Source organism: Carica papaya, chromosome 9, assembly GCF_054855325.1.
Source record: "Carica papaya isolate Zhongbai chromosome 9, ASM5485532v1, whole genome shotgun sequence".
Taxonomy (NCBI): Eukaryota; Viridiplantae; Streptophyta; class Magnoliopsida; order Brassicales; family Caricaceae; genus Carica; species Carica papaya.
In genome coordinates this window covers 4,969,501-4,997,292 of record NC_142317.1, presented here as the reverse complement: position 1 = coordinate 4,997,292, position 27,792 = coordinate 4,969,501, and the positions used below count along the sequence as shown (strand labels likewise).

Genomic DNA, 27,792 nt, shown 5'->3' with positions numbered 1-27,792 from the left:
ATTAATAATTTTTAAATACGATATAAAATATCTTAATCATTAAATTACTATACGAATAATTTTTATAATATTTTTTTATGTTAAAGTTTGAGAGTAATTACATATTAATTTTTTAGGAATTCTTAAAATTATATATTTACATTTAAAATTTTTCTCCTTAAAATTTTACTTATATCAATCCAACTTAAATAATCAAAATAGTGAGAATAATAACTCATTGTTAATTAGGATTAACTCTTATAACAATTAAATGGAGATTTGGATTATAAGGCTAACAAAAGTTGCTTTGTCAAAGCAATTAACAGCATAATTATTAAATATTTAAATTTTAAAATATCTCAAGTTATTATAATTTTTTTTTTTTTTTTTTTTGTGATGGTTTGAGCTATTTAGATGTATCCACCTTTATATTTATAATTTTAACTATTACTACTCGCATGGTGTAATGTATGAGATATAACGCTGTAACATTTTGTAGTTTCATTTTTTTTTTTTTGCCAATTTATAAAATTAATTGGTTGAGTTTTGTAAGATGTTTGAATTTTTTAAAACAATTTTTAAATAATAAACATGTAATTATTATCGTGTATATATATATATATATATATATGTTTGTCTTATCGTATTTAAAATATGTATATGTATATATGTATGTATATGCAAACAGACGCACGCACAAAAAACCTAGCGTGTATGGAAAATATAGATTAGAGGGGACCCCCACATGCAGGAGCAACTCTCTTCCATAAACCTAACAAATCAACTCCTTCACGCAATTCCTCAAAAGAAAAAAAAAAAACAAAACAAAACAAAAACAAAAAAAATTCTGCCGCCGTTTTTATCTGTCAGTTTTCACATTTCTTTACGGTTTTACCTTTCGCGTTTTCACCTAATCTTAAATTTTTACAGCTCCGTAAAAAAAATATAAATTACATATATTTCGAAATTCAATTTAAACATAAAGATTTATAAATCAATTCATATTTAATAATTATTTTGTACTTTATTAGAATTTAGATTTTATAAAATAAAAAAAAAAATTTATTTTACGCTAAAATTAGATAGAAAGATAATATAAAAAAATAAAATTTTATTTTTATTTTTGTTTTTTTGATTGTAATTAATATATATATATGTTATTTAATTAATTAAATAGACGTATTTTCTCAACAACAAAAAAAAAAATTAAAAACTTCAAATCATGGGGGTAAAAGTGTAATTTAATCCAAGGAAGAAAAAGAAAAAAACAACCTGTTATTCTTTTTCATTTTTTTGGTAAATCAATGCAACGACTAGTATAGTACTACTGTTTTATATTTTGCTCTTTACACCCTTCCCTCACCCCCCCCCCCCCCCCGTTTCTTCCAGATTTGTCAGCCTTCTGGTTCGGCTTAAGTTTTTGCTTTTTGTCCTGTCCCTCTTCTTTTTCCCTTTTCCTTTTTGTAATTTGCAGTATTCATTGTGTTGTCCTCTTATCTTGTGATCCTTTGTTTTGTCTTCTTCCTATTTCTAAAATCGCCTTCTTCCATCCTCGATCAATTTCCATTTTCTAGGTCTGTTTTCAGCTTTCTTGTACGCGGAAATGGCGCCAAGCTATGTCAAGTGACAACAACAAGTCACAGAATAGTATACCAGGTTATAAGGTTTATTCTCTCTTCGATTCTCTCGTTTCTGAGATTTGGTGTTTGGTTTCAGAGTTATTCGTGCTTTTGTGTTTGCGTGCGTGTGTGTTAGAAAGAAACAGAACTGCGTAGTATGTGTTGAGTGTCTCCACGATCACGAAGATCATGAGTTCCAGCTTTTTTATATTTCCTCTCAGGATTTTGGAGCCGAATGAAAATAAGCGAGTGCAATGAAGGATTATTTGATCTGTCTACAGCTAGCTCGAAGGTCTTGATATCCAAATCATCAAGGTGAGAAGTTTTGTTTTAACTTTCTTTTAGAGGCTTGCGTTGTTGTTCTTCTTTTCTTGTGTGGCTGGTCTATGTGATTGCCATTCTTTTAGTCCTGCTTGAATAGACGCCCGAGAAGTTTATGGTGCTTCGGAGCCACTGTGATAATTTTTGTAATATTTGGTCGTATTCAGTAGCTTTATATGATAAACACATGAAGTTATATGATAAGGAAGGTTAAAATGATTATGTACAAAACTGCTAAATTATCATGAAATATTAAAATTTACTAAGAGGCATTCCCAAAGAAGTACTTAAGTAGCATTCATTCATTTTGGATTCTTTGGATCTAGCTAGCTCATTGTGTATTATGTGTGTGTGTGTATCTACACACTCAGACAAACACGCATATATACATATATATATATTTATATATCGGTAAATGGAACACACTCTTGACTCTTGAAGATAGAATTTGCCTTTTGATCATGGGATATTTTTTCCTCTCTTTCAAGTTGGTTAAATTATTCATGAGGAACAAGACAAGGGAAGAATTTTTCTACCGAGGATTTGAGTCAGTGGATGAAAGGCTGAGACGGAGGAGCAGTGTTTCTTCCAACTGTTGTTTTGATGGAAGCAGCATAATTTTTTGGCTTCCAATTAACCCCCAACCCCACAAAAACTATGGCTGACAGATAATGATTTTATGAATGAACTAATAGGGTTTTTAAAGACCTTTAGTCGGCCCAACCGTGAATCCCACTTGGGCCTTTGTTGTGTCACTGTATAAAGCTTTATCTTCTCTATATGGCTTATTCCTCCTTCTCGTGCCTTGGATACAAACTTTTCTGTATCTCTTTCCTTATATGTATACCCACTCAAAATTAAGTTTTCAAAGTGGAATAATATTCTATATACTCCATTACCAAAGTAAATCCAGTACTTTAAAAAGACAGAAAAATTATGTTGGTAGTTTACTCCAATAATTGTGTAGAATTTCTGTCATCTCTTTTTAAAGAAATTTACAATGCTTCGGAAATATGGTTCTTTCTTGATAATTTTCTCTAACATTTTATTATATTATTTAACATTATATAGTAACAAGTTACTATATAAAATTATTGGATTACTATAAAATGAGTTAAGAATGGTTGAATATGTATTTTATTCAATAGCACACAATTATATACATACAAATTTTTTAAAATAAAAAAATAGATAATTAATTATATAAAACATGATTTATCCTAAAGTACTCTAACCTAATTACATGTAGTGTACTCTTTCTCAAGTTGGAAAATAAATATTGTCTATTCCCAACTTGCTAATGATAGTTTCGAATGTTGAACTACTTAAGCATTTGGTTAACACATCTGCAAGTTGTGAACTAGTCGATATATATAGAGTACATGTTAAGCCACTATAGTTTTTCAAAGTATTTGTCAACGTGAATATGTTTGGTCCTATCATGTTGCACTGATTTATGAATAATATTTATAACTAATTTATTATCACATTATAAGTGCATGGAGTCATCCCACATAACTTTAGATCTAAAATTCTCTTTTTTAAAAAATAAAAGTAAGTTGTATTGAAGTAAAGGTGCCAAGGGGGCACTGCCCATTTATAAAAAAATTACAAATCGATTAAACAATCGACTATAGAGCCGATATCATCAAAATATTCGATATTATGTCCTAAAAAAATTCTCATTAATCATATAGCCCATATACCCCTTGAGTCATTACTTAGAACTCTAACTTTATAATCGACTTTGCAACTACATTTTTGTCCTTACTCATCCAAGTGACCAAGTTACTTCGAAGGAAGGTACAATAACATCTGATAAATCTTTTGTCAACCATTGATCGTGCATCTACATCTATATAATTTTTAAGAGCAACTTGTCATTCTTTCTAAACATGATTCATTTCTCAAGTGCCTTTTTTAGGCAATGTAACATTCTGTAGGGTTATTGTACATGCACTTCTTTAATGCGATGCATAAACTAACTTATAACAATCATTATATAGGTAATGTTCAGTCTTGTGTGTAACAGATATATTAATCTTTCAATTAATCTCTAGTATATTTCTTTATCTATTAATGTTTACTCTTTTCATAAGTCTCAATTTATATATGAAATCAGTAAGTACTAGCTGGTTTATACTAATCTGACAGTATCTCTTAATAGGTCATGAATATATTTCTACTGTAGGATGAAGATCCTGAACTTTGAGCAGACGACTTCAATTCTAAAAAAGTACTTCAACTTACCTTACTCGTTGACTTTAAACTCTTTTATCAAGCATTATTTGAGTATCAATTTTGTTTTCATGGTCTTCTGTTGCAATAATATCATCAACATATAACATAAGAGTTGTAACTCCCCTTAACTTTAAGTGCTTGACAAGCAGAGCGTTGTCTCCTTGACTCTGCTTAGATCCCAAGTCTATCATCATCCTTGTCAATCTGCTAGATAAAGCTCTAAGTGAGCTTGAGTCCGTAGAGCGTCTTCTTCAATTATATACTTTATTTGGTATTGCTCATTTGGCAAATTCTAATGAAATCTTTATATATATTTCTTCTTGCAAAATTTTATACAAAAAAATACCTTTCACATCGAATTACTACAGTTGTCTATCAAAATGAGCGGTTAAGAATAACAACATTCGTATTATGTTTATCTTGGTTACTAGTAAGAATGTTTCTTAAAAATCTATTCCACAGATCTAGGTATAACTTTTTACCACCAATTTGCTTTATACCTCTCAATTTCCCATTTTCCTCGTATTTTATTATGAACATCCAATTGCTATTGATACGTTTCTTCCCTTTGGGCAAGTCCATCATTTTCCTCGCCTAATTTTTCTCAAGTGCATGCATTTTGACATCCATGACATATTTCTATTTCTCACAGGATATCACCTCAAATACAGTGTTGGAGATAAACTCAATATCTAAACTTGTAATAAAATTTTTATGAATTTATCAAATAACACAAATTGTGATATAGGATAACTTTAGTGTATTCCCTAATCCGTTCACAAATTATAATGAGTATATCATTCAGGCTGTATTAGATTGTGGACTTACCTTAATCCCAAAACTTACATCTAATGTTTGGACCTACTTCAACTCAAAACTCAGATTCCCCACTTGATGTCTATAATAATACACGTTACACTTTATATTTTAGAAAACATTCTTCCTCCTTGTGTACAACTGAGTGAACCTGGGATCAAGTATAATTTCTTGAGTGGGTGGATTCTTTAGTGGTCTTTGAGGGTCTTTTTATGGTGTCGGTGTTTGAATATGTGGTAAGAGTGATAAGATAAGTTCAGTCAAGAAATTAGTATCCTTATATTCTAATATAAGTTCTCCCTAAAAACAAAGTTAGAAAAAATATGAGTCGTGTACAACAAAGGTGACATTTGCAAATATAGAATTTCCGTATAGGCAGATGGTAACATATTTACCTTGTTTGAGAAGACGAATATTCCATTAGAGCTTTGGGATCAAGTTTCCCTTGCTGATGTCAATGGATATGAACAAGGGTTGCACACTTAAATATTTACAAGACTAAATGGTTTGTGGCACATACTTCTTAACAGATGATTTGAGGCATTATTTTATGAAAAATGAAAAAATATTATGAATGCAGAAATGTCGGCACTAGAAACAAATCAAACATGGAAAGTGGTAAAATTGTCTAAAGGGAAGAAGTATGGGAGTTAAATATAGGTATTTACAATAAAATACAAAGTAGATAGGACAATTAAGAGTTATAAAATAAGACGACAAAAGGTTATAATCATATGTATAGGATAGATTATCAAAAGATATTCACACAAGTAATTAAGATGAATATAGTATTAATCTTGTTATCTATAAATGCTCATTTTGATTAGCAATTGCAATAATTTGATGCGAAGAATGATTTCCTGCATTGGGATTTACAAAAAAAAATTTATATAGAGACTTCATTAAGATTTGCCAAAGAGACAAAAACAAATAAAGTTTGTAAACTAAAGAATGCACTCCATAGACTAAAGTAATTGCCTAAAGCATAGTTTGACAAATTTATAAGGGTAATGATAAGCTTGGGATATAAGGAAACTTAGAGAGATCACACTCTATTTGCCGAACACTCACAGTCAAGGGATTTATAACCCTTTTAATATATGATGACATGATTATAAAAAGGGGCGATAAAAAAAAACAACTTGATACTCAACTAATGCTTGATAGAAGAGTTCAAACTTAAGAAGTTAGATAAGTTAAAGTACTTTTTTAGATTGAAGTCACATACTCAAAATTGAGAATCTTCATCTTACAACAAAAATACATTTATGACATGTTAAAAGGTACGGGCAAGCTAACATGTAAATTTGCTAGTCCTCTTATTGATCCTAGTCATAAATTAGGACTAGTTAAAGAGGAAACATCAGTAGATATAGAGATATATTAGAGATTGATTGAAAGACAAATATACATGTCACACCGAAAGATATTGTTTATATAGTTAGTGGTATAAGTCAGTTCATGTATAAACTCAAAAAAGTGCACTTACAGGCAGCTTACAGAGTGCTACATTACCTAAAAGAATCACCTGATAAAGGGATCATGTTAAGAGAGAAATATAGGTTGCTCCTAAAAACTTATATTAATGCAAATTATGCTGGATCAATAGTGAACAAAAGATCTACTACATGTTATTACACCTTTCTTAGAGGTAGCATGGTTATATTGAGGAATGAAAAGCAAAATGTAGTTGCAAGAATGAAAGCATAATCAGAATTCTAAGCAATGATGCAAGATGTATATGAACTATTATGACTAAATAAAATTTTAAAAGATCTAAAAATCAAATGGGATAGTCCCATGTACTTGTATTGTGATAATAAATCGATCATTAGTGTTACTTATAACCTGGTACAATATAACAGAACCAAACATATTGAGGTTGATCGGTATTTAATCAAAGAAAAGTTAGACATTGGTTTAATATATATCTATATATGTCAATCAGTTTACAGCTTGCAGATGTATTGACTAAAAAACTAAGCAATCCAATATTCTAGAGTGTTATTGGCAAACTGAAGTCGAACAATATCTAATTCCCTATCTTGAGGGTGAGTCTTAAAGAAAGTATTTTATATATAATTAGGTTAAAAGGCATTGGGATAAAATACACTCTATGTAATTAATGCAATTAATGATCTATTTTATTTTCTATTTTATAAAACTGATATATATAGTTTGATATTCAATAAAATATATACTCGGTCATTCTTAACAATTTTCCAACTTGACATTACAAGTTTGAATACAAAATGGGACATACTCGTGACATGCTACTTCAGTATACATTTGAAATTTCTACTATGTCAAATGCACACACACGTACTTGCAGAGAGATGATGATTGCTAAATCAAAAAGGTATATGATAATAGGCCCTATTATCGTAATTAGATTTTTCTTGATTTTCTTTTCTGAACTTTTATCACAATAACTTGTATATATTCTAAATTTGTACAGAACAGATGATTGGAAGAAAAGCACCAGTTTTATGATATTCTTTTTGCAAAGCTGATGATTCTAACACAAGAATGCCCCTTTTGTACTACTTTGATATTCTTTTAATTTTATTTTGTTCAAAATAGTGGTAGGTGCGCCATATATGGATAAACAATTATAATTGGAGATGACAAGACCAAATTTACAGCGTGGACCGCTTCTAGGTACTTCATTTCTTTTCTCTTTTAGTTGTTCTATAAGTTTTTATTTGCAACTAATCTTAAACATCTCATCTCATGGGGATTTCCAAGCTTGAATTGTTATAAGCAAGCTTGGTCCTGGATTTGGTTCACCATGTGTTAATTTTATAGTCGATAGTTTGCTTGATTTTTCTTTTCTTGTCTATTAATATTCTTTAAATCTCTTTGCTAGTTAAGATCACATATCTGGACATTGCAAAAGTATAGAATTGCACCTCTTTTGAACTTTCACTTTGTCTGTTATTCAGCAGGTACATATATAAATTAACTAACTAGCTCACCAGGTGATAATTTTATATGATTCTTAGCTATTTATTTTATGGAAAAATTGCCTGAGATAGGTATATATATATATATCCATTAATTGCTCATTTTGTATGTTTGCTATTGTGCGTGATTCTAGTCTATTGTCATATGATCTTAAGTACTTAAAATATAATCAAACTACAAATTAGCACAAAATGCCACCTAGAAAAGTGAAAAGCACTCGATGGACTCTATTTGCATACCCAAAAGCTTCTTTTACCAATGTTCTGCTTTATAATAGGAATATATTAGTGATTTAAAAAGATGTGCAAAGTCAATAACCAATTTACATGGAATATTCTATTTTTTACTAAAGATGTTATCAGATCTACATCTTTGTTGTAACTAGTATAGGAATATATTAGTCATATTTTAAAAAGTATTTTGGTCTTACATGCTATTATAAGTTTTTTCTACTAACTGAAAAACTCTGGACCTGATCATACAGTGAACAATGAATAGTACTTCATGATCAGAAATAATGTTTTCAACATCTTGTTCTCTGTCTTTTCTATCAAAATTAATGTGTATCACTCAAAAATCTATTGGCTCAGCTATTATTTGGTTTGAAGAATAGAATAGACTTCAATTGAGGTTCATGGATGCATTCTGTATAGAAAGTCAAATCCTTCAATTTGAATAACTTAGATTTGATTTTTTTTCTTAGCCTTATGTGGCCTAATAGGATTTTTAAACAAATCCACTGTATTCAACTTTTAAGTTCTCAGGGTTTAACAATACTCCAAACAAACCTCTAACTTTATTTTTATTGATTAGTATCTACTTTGTTAGTCTCTTTAGTTCATTATTGATAACCAAATCATAGACTACATTTCACTTATTTGGCTGTGCAAAAATTTTAAGATTCTTAATCTGTAAAGTAAAATGGAGGATAAATGGGATGCTAAAGTTTTTTTTAACCTATGTCTTTCAACAATCAAGTAAATCATGGGAAGGAGGAAAAGGGGAAAACAAAAGGACAACAATTATAGGAACAATAAGGATAATAAAGAAAAGGTCATCTTTGTTAGAGCATTTATTGGGACCAATAATGAGGGACATAATAGTGAACCTCAATTGGAGAATTTTTGTTTTGGGGGAAGGGGGGAGTTAATATAGAAATAAATGGGAGTAGTGATACAACAATGAACCCTTCCAATATGGAAACCATTTTGAAAGTGGTGGATTCCTTTGGTTGCAATATTTTGCTTGACCTTTTATGTATTGGGAGTTCCTTTTTTTTTCTAAAATAAACAAATCAAAAATATTATTAACAACGACACCAAAAGAGTATCAACCCATATATAGAATATTTGCAAATCTATTAATAAGTCAATAAAATTCCCTAAATCTTCGATAGAGTATAAGCATGACCCAATAACAAAAACTCAAGTGTTCAGAATTATCTATTCCTAACCAAATTAAAACCATTATTCTCTTCTATTCCTTCAAAAGCTCTTACATTCTTCTCCTTCCAAATCACCCAAAAAATTGTGATTGAAATGAGGTCCACATATCCTCTTCTACTCATTCAAAAGCTCTTACATTCTTCTTCTTTCATATCACCTAAAAAATTATGATTGAAATGAGGTCTGCGTATTTACTCCTCTCACTAATACCTTTGCATGCCCATAACTCATCTCTAATCGATTCTGTCATCACCTACTTAATAAAAACTCAAGGCTTCAAAACTGTCTATTCTTAACTAAATCAAAACCATTATCCTTTTCCATCCCTTCAAAAGCTCTTACATTCTTCTTCTAAATCACCCAAAAAATTGTGATTGAAATAAGGTCCGCATATGTCCTCTCACGAATACCTTTCCACAACCATAACTCATCTCTAACCGATTCTGCCATCACCACTTAAAACTTGTAAACTTCCGTATATTAAATGAGTAAATGATTGCATGTTTTTACAACCTTTTCACATAAATTACATTCATTCATCAAAAACTTGTCTCGTCTCATCAATTTATTAATAGTTAGAATATATACCCTGCTGGTCTCCCAAATAAAAAAAGATACTCTATGGGGGACTTGGACCTTTTAAATTTATCTAACCAAGAATTCAATGCCATTATCTTCACGTTTATCAAAAACTTATAATAAGATTTCACCGAAAAAACCTCATTCTTAGTCAAAAACCACGCTAGACAATTGTTACTAACATCCAAGCACATAAGAGATGTTATGAAGTTTCCCAATCATCGAGATTTCCCATCATAGTAATTTGCCACACCTTCTCTCCTCCCCCAAAGTCTCTAAAAGCATCACTAACTAGGATGTCTTTTTGTTGTGCATTGACAAAGATTTGAGGATATTAGTCTCTCAGGGATCTACCTTGTCTTGCCACAATCTAACTATATCCCCCTTACCAACTAATCATTTAATGCATTCCTAAAATTTGTCGTGATCCATGCAAATTTTTTCCACAAACTTTTACTATTTGGTCTCGTCATAACACCCGCATACCAACCTCTCATGGTTGTACCAAATTTTGCTTATATCACCTTTCTTTGTAACATTCATTATTCCTTTATAAATCTTCAAAGCCACTTTCCCTGTAGTGTACCATTCATCTCTACTAGAGATTATAATCTCAGGCCTCAATTGGAAAATGGCTTCTTAATCTCTTTTTAGACAATTAAATAAAATTTATTTCTGTCCTTCGAATTACCCCAAAGGAATCTATATTGTATATTCTTTAATTTCTTGGCCACACTAACCGACATAGTCAGAAGAGACATAATAAATGGGTAAATTACCCAGTGTGCTTTTGATTATATGTTTCTGAACCTTTGATAAGAGAGTTCTTGTCCATCCAATCAACTTATTTTTAAATTTTATTGCCACAAGATCCCATGTCTCTACCTTTTTAAAGTTGGCACTCAATAGTAGCCTAAGTACTTGATTTGAAATTTGACTACCTTACAACCCATTACTCTTATCAAGCTATCTCTATCTCTCTCGTCTCTGAATCTAACCATCTATGATTAAGTGAGATTAATGGTAAGACCCAACACCGTATGAAAACTCATCAATATATACCTGAGATTGAACATGGTTTTCTTGTCTTTTTCATAAAATATTGTGGCATAATCTGGTAAAAATAAATGAATTACTTCCTTAGTATTATCACCTCCTCCCACTTTAAGTCCTCTTGAAAGATATATCTCTCAGGCTCTAATCAATATTTTATTCAATGCTTCCATGGTCACAATGAAAAGAATGAGAGATAAAGGGTCTCCTTGTCTAAGTCCTCTAGATACTTAATAAAATGATGATGAACCACCATTAACCATAACTATAAAAGATGCAATGGTGACACAAGCTTCTACCTATTTACATCATCTCTCATCAAAATCCATATTTATACGCATGTTATCCAAGGGCGCTGCAAAAAGTTCCTTAATTTGGGGGGGTTGATCCCCAGGTGGTTTCTTTTTGAAATTTGATGATTTATTTGTCATAAGATCTCTAAGTTGGAGAGTTAAAAAGATTTTTGTTCTCTATGCATGGTAGAGTTACTTTTGTCCAAGTGTGTTTCTCTAGTACTTCGCTTTATTGTTTTTCTTTGTTTATCCTAAGGGTGTTGTAAAAAATTTAGAGAGGGTGACGGAGAATTTCTTTTGGTTGAGTTCAAATAAAAATTATGGAGATTACTTAGTTAATTAGAAGGTGCATTGTTTACCCAAAGTGGAAGGAGGCTTCAGATATTAGGAATTAATATTGTAAAAACTTGTTATTATTAACTAAGTAGTTATTGTGGTTTTCTCTAAATCTAACTCTTTGTATCACATGGTGGTTAAAAATAAGTTCAATCTGCAATAAAATGGTTGGCATGCGAAAGTTAGTATTTTAACTTATTGCTAGAGCCCTCTAGAAGGCCATTTCTAGTATGTAGGAGATATTTACTCACTCTCCTTCTCAATTTAAGAGTGGGAGATAATTCTCAATCTCTTTTAGGAAGATCGTTGGATAAAAAGATGTTATCTTAGTTAATTATTTATCTTATTTATATAATTTGTCTTAAAATCATTTAGCTTTCATTTCTTCTTTTTTTTTTAAATAAAAGCTTTTATTTCGTATTTTATGATATCTCAAATTATTTTCATTCTTGAAACATATATTTTTTCATAATTTAAGACTGTAAAGCCATTTAAATTATCTCTTAGCTATAACTTTTGAGTTTTGTCACCCTTTCTTAATTTTTAAGTTTGGGCTTTGAAGTCACCCAACTCCCTCTAAAGAAAAGTGTTTTTTGGACTTTTGTCTTAAATAGGCTAAATACTAAAACATTTAGATCACGTCTCGCTGTCTTCATGGGTATATCTCATGTGTTATCAAGCTACAAAAATATCAATGCCATATCTATTTGCACTGTAATATACCTTGGAAGTTGTAATCTCCACTTTTTAATATTTCTAAAATGGCTTGGGCTATTTTTAGCAATCTTGAGTGTTTTATTTCATCTACCTTTGGGGGATTTAGTAGGAGGAAAGAAAGTCTAATCCACATACAATTTCTATTGGTTTGTGAGTGATCTAGTTATAAAGAATTTCTAGAATATTAGAGATTAATCTTCCCTACTCTTGTATATTTGGGCAAAATTTCCTTTTTAGCTTTTTTTTGGGAAATGCATGAACATTTTAAAGATAACTCTTTATCTTCGTCATTATTGAAATTGAACAACATTCCTTATTCAAGAAGTATCTACCTCTTTTTTTTCGTTTATTGTTTTTTATATTTGATAAAAACTTTGAACTATCTCATTTTTTAAAAATAAAAGTATAGAATATAGTATGAACTTTGAACTATCTCATAATTGCTTTGTCCATTCATTCTACCTCGCATTCAACCATAAATCTGAAACTCTTTCTGATCCCAACCTTGTTGAGTAATAGTTAGGTATTATAAATAGTATAAAGTAATCCACGGTAATTGTACTCTATCCATTACAGAAAACTAACAAGAAGCCTCATTCACTCGTGGTGGTATAAGAAATCAAATACTCCTATAAAATATAGTGACATTAAAACCAATCTTTACAAATATTATGCAAAAAATCCTAATGTCTTTTTCAAGAAGTTTGGATTTTAGACTTATGGAAGAGCTGAGAAAGGAAATGAGAGTAGCAATTTCACAAAAGACATAAGTGCAAAGAAAGAAGAAATAACTTACAAAAATAGGAACATAGTGATAAGAATAAACTATTATTAGTTGGAACATAAATGGGTTAGGCTATGGGATGAAAATGAAGAAAACTAAAAAGGTCATTTCTAAGTTAAGCCTTGAAAGTCTTAATCCAATACAAGCGTGTTTAACTAGCATCCTACTTTATTATTTGTCAATGTTTAGGATACCAATAAGAGTAGAGGGAGCTATAAGGAAGTTTCTATGGATAAAAATAGAGAAGGAACATAGAGATCTAGTTAATTAGAAGTTGTGTTGTCAATCTAATATTTTTGGTGGTTTGGATATTGAAAACCTATGATTAAAAAAAAAATTGTCATTATTAGTTAAACGATTATGACACACAAAAACTTAATTCATTATGGCAAAAAGTGATTATAAGTGTTCATAGAAGTTAAACGAATAGATAAGATGTGATTGTTAGTAACTCTCTCTAACAAACAAGTCTACAGAAGACTATCTCTAGTTTGCTACAACTTTTTAACCTTTACTCGTTTTGGAGTGAGAGATAGCTCCAAAGTTTTATCATCTGAGGATCAATTAGGAACGATTGTTCACTCACTAATCAATTCTTCCATCTATTCCATGAAAACTCAAGTTAAAGTAAATGAGTTCAATGTACACTTCCATCAGTATGAGATAGAAATTAGAAACTATGTGAATTATGTTTGCACAAGAGCAAATGAATAAATGTGATAAAGAATAGGGAGAGGGTGATAAAGAATTTCCTGGTTGAGCTCAAGTTTAACTCCTAGGGATTATTTAGTTTAAGGAAGGTATATTGGTTTTTGAATTTTGAGGGGAATGATCTAGGTATTGAGAATCTTCATCGCAAGAACCTATCTTAGTGGCTAAATGATGATGGTGGTTTACTATGGAAGTCAATTCTTTATTGTATAGTATGATTAAAAGTCACATAACTTATATCGAGAATGACTTTTGAATATTAAATTAGTATTATTGATTTTGCACATTACATTAAAAGCTATTTTTAGTGTAATTTTTATCTGTTTGTATCTTGTGTACTTTGTTTAATTGTCATCCGTTTTTTAATTATGTGTACAAATGGATTAATAGGTGCATAGTTTTTCAAAAGTAATTCTCAGTATAATGTACACACATGTCTATCTCGTGTATTTCATCCAAAGGTCATCTGTTTTACAATATACATGTGGGATGAGATAATAATTAATTTTTTTTGTCTAATAATATTTTCTCTTCCATGAAAAAAGAAAGTAACTAAATTTATTAGCGAGTGAGCATAATATATATTAAATCACAAAATTCAGGAGATAATGATATAAGTTCCTGTAGTTTTGATTAGAAATACAAGAATTACTTGGTCTGAATTTTTTTTCAATTAGGTATATTTAGAATGGAATACTTTCTCCTATTTGATTTGCATGTGCCTGCACTGCACGAGATCTAGATCATACTGACATCGATTTGGACTATATATTACTAATTTATTGTATATTACTATTTAGTATTTAGATAGTTATGACTAATAAGAAATACTAACCATTAAAATTATTGTTATTCTAAAATCTGTCAAATATTTGCTCAAACGTAGAGGGATGTGCCTTTGTATACCAACAAAACTATGCAAAATATCTTCTATTTAGTTAGTAGTAGTCTGTCCCACTTAATTTACAAGTGAAACTTGAGTCGGTACTTAAATTTATTCATCAAGTTTTACCCATATTTTTTACGTCCCATCTGATGTTAATTTTTGTATGCTAATTGTTAGTAGAAAGACAAACTTTTCTTGAAACTATATATATTTCACTTGTTTTAGTGACACACTTATGAACATTACTAATCAGAACTACGACAACAAACAGTTTTTTATGAGAGTTTCAGATAATTTCTTTATCGAAAGGAGAAAATGTTAACCAGCCGCACAAGATCTAAAACTAAGAATCTTTAAATCTGAAATGATATTAGACTGCCAAGTACTATCCTATGCTTTTGTCTATCTATGGTCCAAAAATAGAAGACCTAAATTGAGATAGGAATATGATATGCATGGTTAGTTGGGGATAGATAACTAGATTATACCTAATGAGAGGATGCTCCTTCGGTAAAATACAAAAACTCTAAAATTAAAAATCAGTTAGTTTAGGAGTTTAGATACAAAATTCTCATAAACCTTCTTATTTCTTTCTCCGCCATATGATCAAAAAGAAAAAAATAAAAAAAATAAAAGGAATGCTTTCCTGATGCAAATAATACGGAACAAAAAAAAAGCTAGGGCCAAACAAAACCAAGAGAATTTGAAAGAGAAGAAGCAATAAATTTTCTATAATAGAAAATGAAAGTACGAGAAGAGGAAAAAATGAAAGAGGTAGAGAGTATAAGACTGGACTGATTAATAAAGAAAGAAACGAAAGTGCTGGGAACAATAATTTCTTTACACCAGTAATGGGTTGGTTAAGACTAGCTAGATACAGCCCCCCCAAAAGCAAAAGGTCACTGTCTTCTTTCTTTCCCTGTCTTGTGCAGAAAAAAAAAATGGTACAAAAAAAATTGCAGTAGCCTTGTAGTGCTCTCTTTAGTCATTCATCCTCTAGTTAGGTGTTTTCCACTTTTACAATATTAGTCCAACCACTCAAAGACAAACCAATTCACTTTGCCGGCCAGAAACTTCACCATCCGCCATTACTGCTGCCTTTTCAAGCTCTGTAATCTGCCCCACTTTACACTGTTTCCCTCTCTAGGGTTTTTCAGCCAGTAGTTTTGTGAAGACCCACCTTGATCCCCTTCTCTAGGGTTAATTCTTTTCTTCACCAAATATCTCAGTATGGTTTAACAGGTGGATATATCATGAAAAGAACTATCAGAAATCCAGAGTCTCAACCACTCTGCAGGTTATTTTTTTTCTTGGATCTCCCTCTTAGGGCACACAGTGGAGTAATGACATGTCAAGATCTCATTGCTATCTCATCATATAAACTTTTGAGGTGGGTAAACATTTTTCTGCATCTTTATAGGGTCAGGTTAACTTCACTTCTTCTCAAATATTTTTCACTTTTTTGCCCCTTCATTAGCCCTTTGGATGAAGAAAGAAAACCACCAATAATGTCCAATAGCTTTCAGGTTAAAAATAATACTGAGAGTGCTCACTATTCGTATATCCCAGTTTCTTGTTTTCTGGTGAGCTAGGGTTTCTTGTTCTTGTTCTTCTTATTTTTCTTTTTTAGTTTGGCCTTTTTACCCTCCACTTTCTCTCTCTTTATTCTTTCACTACTTAGCAGAAAACTCCTTGATTGCTTCTCTGAGCTTTAAAGATCACTCTTTCAGAAGAACCTAGATGATATCTGGGAGTTTAGAAGCCAAAATATGCCCTTAAGACATCCATTTTTCCTCTTCTTTTCCTCGTTTTCTTTAGCTTTCTGCTTGGATTTTCTTACAGATGGATAGAGAGGGAAAACAACAGCGAAACGGAGAAAAGCAAAGAATACCAGGATTTCACTGTTAAAAAATCCAGAAATCGAAAGAAGAGAATAATTAGAGGAGTGGCAAGAGAGCAGGTTCGCCCTTACGTCTCCCTTCCTGCCAGCCTCCCTGAATTTGTTTCTCATCCCAACTTGAAAAATGGGGAATCTCCATTTTCCCACGGGAATTCTTATTTGTCTATTTTATTCTAGAAGAAACAATTTAATTAAAAGTATGTTTTTTCTATACAAACAAAAAAAAAAAAAAAAACTATTTCAAAAAAATGAAAGAATCACACTTACCAAGTTATCCAACATGTTAAATATAAATTGTTAAAATGCTGAATCTTTTCATGCATCCATCTAAATTATTTAATTCAAAAACATTGCAACAGAAATAAAGTAGTCACACCAATATATCAGATTTGAACTTAATATATAAATTTTTACCATATAGTAACTCTATTTAATAAAAAAAAATGTCTTTGTCTCCGTCCTCCATGGGAATATTTTCGGTTCCCATATAATTTGGTAGTAAACAGTTCGTCTTCGTCGTGAATTTCCCACTTGAGGATAAAATTATCATGTCTCTCTTACATACATGAGAAAAAGAGGAGAGACATAAAACGACAAATTAGTTTTAGGCTTTTAGCTGGTTGGTGCATTGACTGTTTGGTAACAGTATTCTCTTATCCTTTCAGAATCATTTTATATAATTTTTATCATAATAATATAATTTGTGGTAAAAATAGTTTTTCGATTTGAACTTATTCATTTTTTGTGTTTATAATACTGTTATAATTTCTACTTGTGGTAACAATGTTGTTTCATATGAATCTGTAAAATCTTTTTTTTGTCTGAAGTTGAATTTCTTGTCTCAAAAATGTTTAAGTATTTATTTAGTTTAATGAAAAAACTAGAGTTTATTTGAATTAGTGCCTAACTCAGACAGAAAAAATTAGTAGAAAAATTCAACTTATATTATGTCAAAATTACATGTTCCACAGAGTTATATAACTTATAATGCATTTTTTTTATAAATATTATACCATGAAATTAAAATTCTCTATAAAGTGGTTAAATGTATTTTCAATACGTATCAAAAGTTGTCTTTGATACTAACTATTCTGGGAGTTAATTATATATAATAATTATTTGTATTTTTTAAATCTTTCATTAATTATTGATACACGTCATATATTATTTTAATCTATTTAATCTATGCAACTTTTAGTTTGGCAATATGCACAACTTTGTTTTTTTTTTTTTTTTTGCTAAATTTTTTCTCTACTTAACTTTTCCATCAAATAGAATTTCTCAAACATTACATAATAACAAATTTAACAAAATTTAAGGTAAATTTATAATTTAATATTTTGTAGTTTGTCCGTTTTTTCACTTTTAATTTTTGTGTCCTTTTTTAACAATTCTGTAAGTTAATAATTTTACATAATAGATATTCTTCATTTTTCAGAGAGCATTCACATGTCCTACCTTATGAAAACATTAAATGTAAATGTTAAATAAACCAAACTAAAATTAAGAACAAAAAAAAAAACTAAATTATTATTCTTTAAAAAGTTTAGAAAATAATAAATGAAAAATAATGAAAAACTAAACACAGAAGTACAGAATTGACAAAACAAACCAAGTATGAAGCTGAAAAAGAAGAAAAGCAGAATATATAAACTACACATACTTTGCCCCTTGTTATAAACCCTAAAATTTCAATAGTTGCAGGCAACATCAAATAAAAAAAATAAATAAATAAATAAAAGCAATAATGGTCCTACTTTTAGTTCATCTTAGATTCTTCTTTCTTTTTTTTTTTTTTTACCAATTTTCTTTTATTCAAATGAAAATGAAAACAGATTCATTACTAAGTATTCTTCTTTTTTTTTTTAATATTTCTTAATAAATATTAAACAAAAAAAGAAAGCTCTCCTCTATTTTTTTTTTTTTTTTTTTAAAAAAATCATCTTTTAGCAAAAATATTTTCTAATCTTTTTATTGAAAAAATTGTAAATAATCTTCTAAAACTAGATAAATCCATAATTCCTCAAACCTGAGGACAGCATAAGAACTCTGCTTTCATCATTTTGTCTACTAGTCACGTGCTAGTCAGTTGCTTTAAAAACAAAAAAAACAAGCTTTAGGAAACTAAATATAAAAATATTTAAACTTTTATATTATTTTATACATTTTAAAAAAGACCTGCTCCTACATTTAACACAATACACGTATCTCTCAAATTCCAAAATAGGTCATATATATATATATATCCAACAAAAACATAAATTTTTCTCCAAGACAGTTGGAAGCTCATGTGTTCTTTAGTTCATTAATCATTGAAAATCTTCTTTTAAAAAAAAAAAAAAACTAAACCAATTAATTAAATAACTTGAGCAGGAAACGACTGTATTCTGAGGAATATTGTCCCAGATATGAAAGTGTGGAAAATCCAAAGCATTTTTGGCCAGATTATGTGCCAACCTATTACGTTCCCTACCCACCCAATTCACTGCAATAACTGGTCTGCTATTTAATATTTCAATACAATCAGCAACATTGAAAATATTCTCTTAGTCTCTATATACTCGAGGACGACTGAAATTTTATTTTCTTCTACTAATATAGTATACCTAAATAGTAGAGTTATTTATTAATTTGCATGCTATACGGGATTATGTAAAGCAGAAAGAAGCATATAGGTTTTTTTTTCTTAAAAAAAGAAAAAAACCCTGGATATTTATTGAAGAAAAAAAATGTGGATATGCATATACATGTATATAATTTTACTTTCACTCGAAAGCACTTTTCATTGTAATTTATTTTTTGACACCACTGTTGAGTTTTGTGTTTATATACGAATTGGTTTATTCTAAGCAGTCTTAGATCTTCAAATTGAATTCTCTAAATTATCTTATTTCTATTTCTCAATCAACTTGGTAGTAAGAGTAGAAAAGTAAAAATCTTTGATATAATTACTATGGAACTTATAAGAGAGAAAGTTATTAGGTTTGAGATCCAGCCTAAAAGATGGTTGATATGCCAGAATTGATTGACCAATTTTGGTATTCAATGACCTAATAGATGATAATTATAAGGAACTACCCATTGAACCTATTGAAAGAAATTGTTGAAGAATATGGTGGTCCTGTCGAAGTTTTGCATATCCAATCAACTCATTACCAATCTGTGATAGTATCGTAAGATAGATTAGCTTGTAAGTGCAAATTATGATTACTACATAATTGAGAAGGCCAGTAGGGTATTTTATGACCTAACATTAACCATATATTATGGCACTTAATTTATCTATTGAAATTAGCAAAGCGTATTCCTGTATATATTTTTAAGTATATATATGCATAATTCTTGCTGAGACTTTTCCCCACTCCTTTTTAAAGCTGAAGCTTTCTAACCAGCACTTTATCATGATGGAAATAATATGCTTCATTACTTGTGCTATATGCATATTACAAGGCTTAGAAACATCTGAAAATGCAGATGTTTGGAAAGAAATTAAAACATTGAATTTGTTGCCATAATGTGGAGTTAATTAAAAGGGAATTAAGGAAACGGATAATGGAAATCTCTATCATCCATTATCAAACATAAAGCATGACAATGTCCTGCCAGTACAATAACTTGGAGCAGAATGCTGCATATCCCAAACTTTTCATATCATTAATTGGCATCAATCAAGCTGGAAAGAAAGGAAACATTGTTATCCCTTTTGTTTTTCTTTCTTGTAATTTGCTGCCTTTTCACTGCCCGGCTTCATCATCTAGACAATGACTATGTAACTGTAATAATTTATCGCAGATTCCGCCATTTGTGCACTTGTAGCCATTTGCAACTAACTCTTTAACTTTAAGGACAGCCTGCTCCCAATTCAAACTTGCATGATCAAGATGCTACACTCTATCTCTGACAAGTGATGATTGCAGCTCCATTAATAGTAAGTTAAGTTCCTTGCTCATTTTCTTAGACTTAATATATAAATGTATACATAGGTTAATACATTTCCTAAGACTTCAGACACATACATTTCCTAAGACAAATATTTTTGAGGTCGGCCTGTTTAGCACGCAAAAAGTATGAAAGATGGGGTAATATGTATTTATATATAACTGACGATAAGTAAGCTCATTAAAGGATTGGGTAGAATTTGGGAGGGTTGCTACAAAGTGTGATCTAGGTATTATCGAGCTTAATTAGGAGGAATTGTACTAGGCGCTAACTGGCATATATACACCTGTACATAACGCAACATGAAAGGACCAGAAAGCTAAATGGAGTCTTTGCAAACAGGTAGAACATGGCCATATGTTATCATGACAAGTATCACCTTCCATGTCTGACATGGGAGGCAACAAGCAATTTATGGTGGACCTCACGCTTTTTAACCTTGATCTTTGTTTGCCACAATGATTGGAGGATATATATATATATATATATATATTTTTTAATTCAGGCCACAATCTTGAGTAGCTCTAGCATTATATTATATATATGTATATATCTAAAAATATAATTCAAATTTTATGGAAGTGCAGCAAAGCCGACCTGGACTTCACATATATACATACGTACATAAATGCACATATGTCTATATCTATACTAGTACGGAACATCTTCAGCATATCTAAAGCAAAAATATCTATACTTGTGGTGGTTTTTAATTTCAGATTAAGAATAGATTATTAGTAGTAGCTTAACTTCAAACCATATTTAGATTTTATCCTCAAGTTCCTCTTGAATATTAGGTTTTTGCTTTGCATTTTTATTGTGGGCTAAAATTAGACATGACAAACTAAATTAGATGGCATCAAGTTGATCTTTGACTAACATATACCTTAGCATACTAGAAGAAATCTAACTTGATTCACAGATCGATGAAATGATTTAATTAGGCTCATCAAATTGTTTGATGATCTAGTGGCCTGCATTGTCTGTCAAGGTAGTTAAAATCACTTTTTGGCTGCCATATGCTGCACTGCATCTTGTTTTCATTGCTTATTGATGTAACCCCACGGAATATCGCCCCTTGGAGCTTAACTGCTTAGGCTGAAAATTTCTAGGTAAGAGCACAATAATCATTGCCAGTCACACCCAGCAACAAGCAAATTAACAAGATCAATAAACAAGTAGGTTTGCCACCAAGAATAGATGACTAGCCGGCAACTGAAAATGATGAATATTTATTTTTACTTTTATGATTTATTTTCGAATAAAAATACATACATTTCATAAATTAGATAATATTTACAAATTTATCATTATAACATAAATTTCTACGGAGAACATGTGGGTTCTAAATATCAGTTATAAGCTTAATTCAGAAAAGTAATTAATAAACTTATAACTGAATTGTTGGTACACTTTTTACTGTATAAGAAATTGTGGGTTCAATTTATTTTATATGTTTTTATATGTTATCGATAGAAATTTACTAACCAATATAACTAAAATTAAAAAGTAGCTTTTGTTCATGCATGCAACTCCAAATTAGTCTGCAGAGTTTTGTTAATATTAATTTTAGAGTAGAGCACTTAGGAAATAAAGCTCTATGAGCTTGTTACCGTGCAGATTACATTCTCTTTTGTCCTCAAATTAGATAACGTTGTAATGGTTCTTTATAATGTGTTTAATACCAACTCGCTTCTTATCTTATAGATAGACTCTAATGGCAATTAGAGCTTGATATGTAAGAGTTGGAATCTGGAAAGAAAAGGCAACGCAGAGAAAGGAAAAGATAGACATTAAAGAAAAGTAAATGAGGAGGAGATGAGGTCTGCAGTTAACTTTCTCCTTGTTTATGATGGTTTTAGAAAGGAATAATACACACACACACACACACACACACACACACGTGTGGCAAAAACATGGAAAATTTATTTTTCAAAAATGAATTTATCTAGTTATCTTGTTTTGTTAAAAAGAGAAAAAACATAAAAAAAAAATATTGGGATCAATTATTTTTTTTTTTTTCTGCTAAAAGGGACAATATTTTACAATAATATGTATCACATTCACAATTTTGAGAGAGAGAGAGAGAGATATATATATACACAGTTTTTTTAGCAATCTTCATTAAGATGCTCTAAAAATAGATATAAGCTAGAGAAACCCTTTGGAAAAGTATGAAGGATGTTACAAGCATATACAAGCAGGAAGCACTTAAGTATAATACACATAAAACATGTTCTATTAAAAAATACACATAAAATATACAATTAATATTCCTAGAACCAAACACTATTAATTTAATAAATTTAAAATTTAAATAATTTATTATTAATATAATTTAAATTTTTATATAAAACTCAACAATCATATATATTTTAATACAAGAGTAAATTATAAAATCTCATCCTCTCAAATTACTGATATTTTTATTCAAACTAGACAAATAACAATATTTTACAAATTATAATTATAAGTGTAAAATATGATCCATTATGGAGGCACCATGATAAAACTAACTCTATATCATTTATAATATCACAACTCTAATACCACTAATTTAATAATTTTCCAAACATAAATTACTAACTTTCAAAGATTAAAATTCAAATTATTTATAAAAAAAAAAAATCAACACTTGTTGAAGGAAGAACCCTCAAGGTATTATTAATATATGTGTGCTTGTCTCTTTAGGTCTTTGTTAGAGGATAATAATCATACGGTCTTCTTATCTTTATCAATGTCACATATTATTATTAAATTTTCACAAGTTCTAAGAATGAATTGGTGAAGTTTAGGAATGCATTAGTAGAGGATTATTGAATTAGCTTATACTCAATCATCAATTGCAATGCACTTGATCTAAGCACTACTGATCTTGAAACTTTTGATTTAAACAATTAATTCTCACAAATCCAAACTCAAGTAATTAGTAATTCAAAAATATAAGTTCAAATTTTTTTAATATATATGTATATATGGCAGTTAGGAACTTAAACTTTTATCTTTGGTTTTTAAATGTAACCATTTTATTTTATTTTTCATATGGAATTAGGTTATCACAAATTAAGAGGAGATTAACAAATGATCATTGTGCAATTCAAAGTTATGTTTGTTCTATATGAATTGTAGAATTTAAAATATATTTTCTTAAGCTTATTTAAAATTATCTTAAAATATATATTTTTTTAACACACAGCGTAAATATTTTGCTAGAAAGGTATATTTATGGAAGAAATATGTTCATTTTTCATCTAAATCAAAGAAGTGCTAAAGATGGCTAATTTTCAACTTTCAATATGCTATGTTACTTGATTTATAAGAAAATTAAGATCAACCCATTTCCAAGTTCTAACTGTAAATTCAATTCAAAGACTCAGAATTTCATGAACTCCCACTATAACAAAAGTTTCTAGTGAACTTTATGGCCTCAGAAGTTGCTAGTGAATTGTAGAGGACATGCTTGTGCTATAAGTAGATTTTGCATATATATACATAATTATAAAAGACAGAAATTAAAATTAAAATTGATATGTTGAAAACACTCATCTTGGGTTTCAATGCATGAACTTTGAAAACTTTATTTTGAAGGTGGAAAAACAAGACTTAAAAGAGGATAGTGGATCACTCAAGGGTCTATTCAATCACTTCTTAAAAGTTTTTTACGATGAATTTATCCACTCCAATGCACTTACTTGCGAAATCACCAAAACCCACTTTCAAGAATGATTAAACGTAATTAAGGTTATAATTCATTAAATTGAGTAAAATTAAGTAACCATAATTAGTCGCCAACTAAAAGAAAATTACATGAATTCACACCAAAAATGATATGTATGTGTGTGTTTTTTTTTTTTTTGTGTGTGTCAAACTGTTCGTATGCATACGTATGTTGAGTCAAGAAGAAATGAGATTATTGATAGAATTTGAATAATTAATATATATATATACTGTGGAAATCCATTGTACAGACAACTTTGGATTGTTCTAGCTATATAATGTGTTACCATAAATTAACATATTCTTATGACAGAAAATTAGACGAAATAATATAGAGTAATATTATCAATCTAATTGATGATAATTAATAACACACAATTAATTATTGAGAAAAAGAGCAAGAAGAATCTTCCACAATTGACATATACATACGTTACACTCCAAGAGTACTAAGAAAACATTCTCCTATATATATAGCCATAAATGTTTATATATATCCACTTGGCATATACAAGGAGTACATATATTTATGTTATAAGAGAATAATTACCATATATATATGTACTAATTAACATACAGATTTTGACTGTCATAGTTCTCCCATGATTTGCCAAAGAATTGAAAATCTCCAATTTGATGCTGCAGAAAACGATTATTTTGGGTGGTCAGAAATCTGTCTTTTATACTTAATTAAGTAATTGTCTTGCATATTGATTCTTGAAAAGTACTGTATACATATATTATATATACACACAGATATATACTTGTCTAGAACAACTACTGTATATGAACTAATTAGTAAATCTAAGCATGACAGCATTAATTTGAGCTTACCTCTTGGGAAATTCCATTGTGGTGCAGATAATTGAGATCGATGGAAGATGGACTCCAGTATTTGTCCATGATCACCAAAGATTCATCAACCATGGCAGCTTCTTGAATCCCTAAATGACCCTTTTGAGGGTTAATAATTTCTTCTTCAACTTCAGGCACTATCATCTTCGGAGAAAGATTCACATTGCTATGTCTTTGAGTACCAGATTCTTGATCACCTGCAACCTCAAAATGGTCACTCAAAGAACCTGCTGCTGCTAACTGGTTATTCATATAATTCTCTTTGGCCTGATCTTCACCACGAAGCTTCGATTCTTCGTCCAATTTTCGATTCCAAAACTTCTCCCTTGTCCTTGCCCTTGCTCTTTCCCTCGCCTTCGCCCTCAGATCCTTCGCAAGAGGGCAAAAGGCACGTTTCCGCAATTGTTTAATCTTCTTCTCTTTCGCCAAGAGACTAATATCAGTCTCTTTCGCCTTGTTTCTTTTGTGGGTGCCTGAGTTTAGGATCCCGGAGATTACTTCACACTCAGAAGTGGAAGATGCACCAGTACTGCAGCTGTAATTAGTCCTTCCAGGAAAGCTTTTCACTAGTTTCTTGATCTCGGTTCTTGCCTGAATTAGCAGCCATTCAACTGTTTTACTTGCTTTTTCGTAGCCCAACATGTCTTGGAGGCCAAAGAACTCTTTAGCAACTTCAAGGGAAAGTCTCATTCTTCGATCTCTAGGCCCTTTAGCTGTGTTGATCTTGCTGTGCCGGTCTCGCTTGCACGATCTCTTCCTGTCTGGAGTACTGATCACCTGCTTCGTGCTCTCGGTTCTGCAATCCTTGGAAGCTGAGAAGCTTCCATTGTTGAAGGAGTGATGAGTATTTTTGCTGGAATCAGCCATGTTTGAGACAGTTTCTGATGCAGTATGATCAGCCATCATTATTAAGCCGGATTGCCCATGTTGTTGCTGCTGGTTAAGTAAAATCTCATCATGGTTAGAATGACTTGGTTGAAGAAAATTGGGTTCTGGGTCTTGGAGTTCAAAATCAAAGTAGTGAATAAAAGGGGAAGGGAGCTGGAAGAAAGAAAGAAGAGGGTCATCTAATTGCTTGGAATTGGGGATGCTGATTTCACTGAGAAAAGGCTTTAAGAGAATTGACTGGTCAATTTCATAAGAGAATAGGTCAGTATTGTTAATGTCATTGTTAATGGAGATTGAGGGAAACATGATTATTTTTAAGGTAAATTGCACCAGAATTATAACCTAGAGAGCAAAGAGAGCTCTGAGAATGACACATGTAAATTTAGGCTAGCTAAAGCTCCATCTCCTGCAAGCAAAAAGATCATATATATCAACTGTTAGTGAGAAAGACATCCATGGACGGTATTTCTTTCCTCTTTACTACCAAAAACTACATACACAAACACATGGACAAGTCTATATATCTTTATAAGTCCTCGTGTGTACTACACTTGCTCAGTTATAATTAACAATATGTGCATATATATAGACGTCTGTACACTTGTTTACCTCTCTCAAAAGACTAGAGCTTGAGAAAGACAGCAGAGAGGCAACGTGTAGTGGTACTATGAGGTTTGATTAATGAACATGCATGAGAGAGGAAAAGGGAGAGAGATGATGAATATATACATATATAGATATATAAAGATATCTGAGAGGTGATCAGAAGGGTAAAGGGAAAATTTTGAGATGGAGGGGAGAGAAAGAAGGAGAATTTATTGGGAGACAAAGAGCCATCTTTGTCTTAATCTTTTGCAAGGAGCAAAAGTTGGCTCTTGTATTGATAAAAGGGAAAGACTATATAGAAGGGCATGAAATATATACGAGAGATATAGTTTGTGGGTAGTGATGAGTGGACAGGAAACACTCACTATTGTGCCACTTCACGTGATTGCAGGTGGAGAGAACATATATAGCTTTTCCCTGTCAACCTTATATCTCTTGCATGGACTCCACATATTTTATATATATATATATATATCTAAAAAAATATTCTAAATATATTCAGGAAAGGAGATTAAGAAATAGAGAATGCAGGGAAGTGGATTATATTCTGGTTTTGGGTTAGGGTTGGTTCTTGGTCCGACTTATTTTGGGAAGATTCTTACATTACCTATTTGAATATTGTGATATTTCTATTATATAAAAGATATATATTATAAATAATATATTCAACCGATCATCTCAAAAATTTAAATTAATAAATATAATTTAATAATTATTTATATTTTAACACCGCCTCACATATAAATTAATTAAATAAAAAATATGAATTATACATAAATTTATCAAATTTTGTGTGAAATTAATTTTACTAGAAACTATCAACTTTAGATTTCTAGTTCTAATACTTATTTCAAATATTAGATTTAACTGATTAAATCAAAAAGTTAAACTAATAGAAAAGGGATTAGTAATTATTTTAATATTAGTATAGTTAATTAAGTGATCTTATAGTAATTTATAAGATGTTCGCTATAAATATATGATTGTTTTATTTTAAACGTGAAAAAAAAAAAAAAAGTTACCCACTTATTAAGAAGTTCAATTTACATTTTGAAATCTAATGATTTGGATGAAAATTATTTCTAAGCTAGTAATATTAATTTGATTTTGAACTAAAGTTATCAATAATATCAAACTAGT

General features: G+C 30.3%; 1 protein-coding gene and 2 long non-coding RNA genes across 9 annotated transcripts; 2 read left to right on the top strand and 1 right to left on the bottom strand.

Moving 5' to 3' along the window:
• Positions 1–1,355: 1,355 nt before the first annotated feature.
• LOC148239747 (uncharacterized) lies at positions 1,356–26,221 on the top strand. Of its 7 annotated transcripts, XR_015816076.1 has the most exons (7): positions 1,356–1,643; positions 1,820–1,913; positions 4,087–4,155; positions 7,560–7,637; positions 20,440–20,575; positions 22,294–22,409; positions 25,165–26,221. It is a non-coding gene; the product is annotated as an uncharacterized LOC148239747 (long non-coding RNA). The 7 variants fall into 7 exon arrangements; XR_015816077.1 differs by lacking the exon at positions 22,294–22,409; XR_015816079.1 differs by lacking the exon at positions 25,165–26,221 and having other exon boundaries at positions 20,929–22,371.
• LOC110820520 (uncharacterized) lies at positions 7,964–17,543 on the top strand. The gene is made up of 2 exons (XR_002540914.2): positions 7,964–16,137; positions 16,590–17,543. It is a non-coding gene; the product is annotated as an uncharacterized LOC110820520 (long non-coding RNA).
• Positions 24,636–26,352, bottom strand: BRC1 (TCP family transcription factor). The gene is made up of 2 exons (XM_022049766.2): positions 25,138–26,352; positions 24,636–24,942 (listed from the first exon to the last, which is right to left on the bottom strand). Exons 1-2 carry the CDS (start codon positions 26,350–26,352, stop codon positions 24,868–24,870), a joined length of 1,290 nt encoding a protein of 429 aa, XP_021905458.1. The 3' UTR covers positions 24,636–24,867.
• Positions 26,353–27,792: the final 1,440 nt, after the last annotated feature.

What these genes read in the sequence shown, in the direction of transcription:
- BRC1 (XM_022049766.2), bottom strand. Translation starts at nt 26,352, where the DNA reads ATGTTTCCCTCAATCTCCATTAACAATGACATTAACAATACTGACCTA. An exon ending in ACAATGGAATTTCCCAAGAG is followed by an intron (nt 24,943 to 25,137) that starts GTAAGCTCAAAT and finishes CGTTTTCTGCAG; the next exon opens with CATCAAATTGGAGATTTTCA.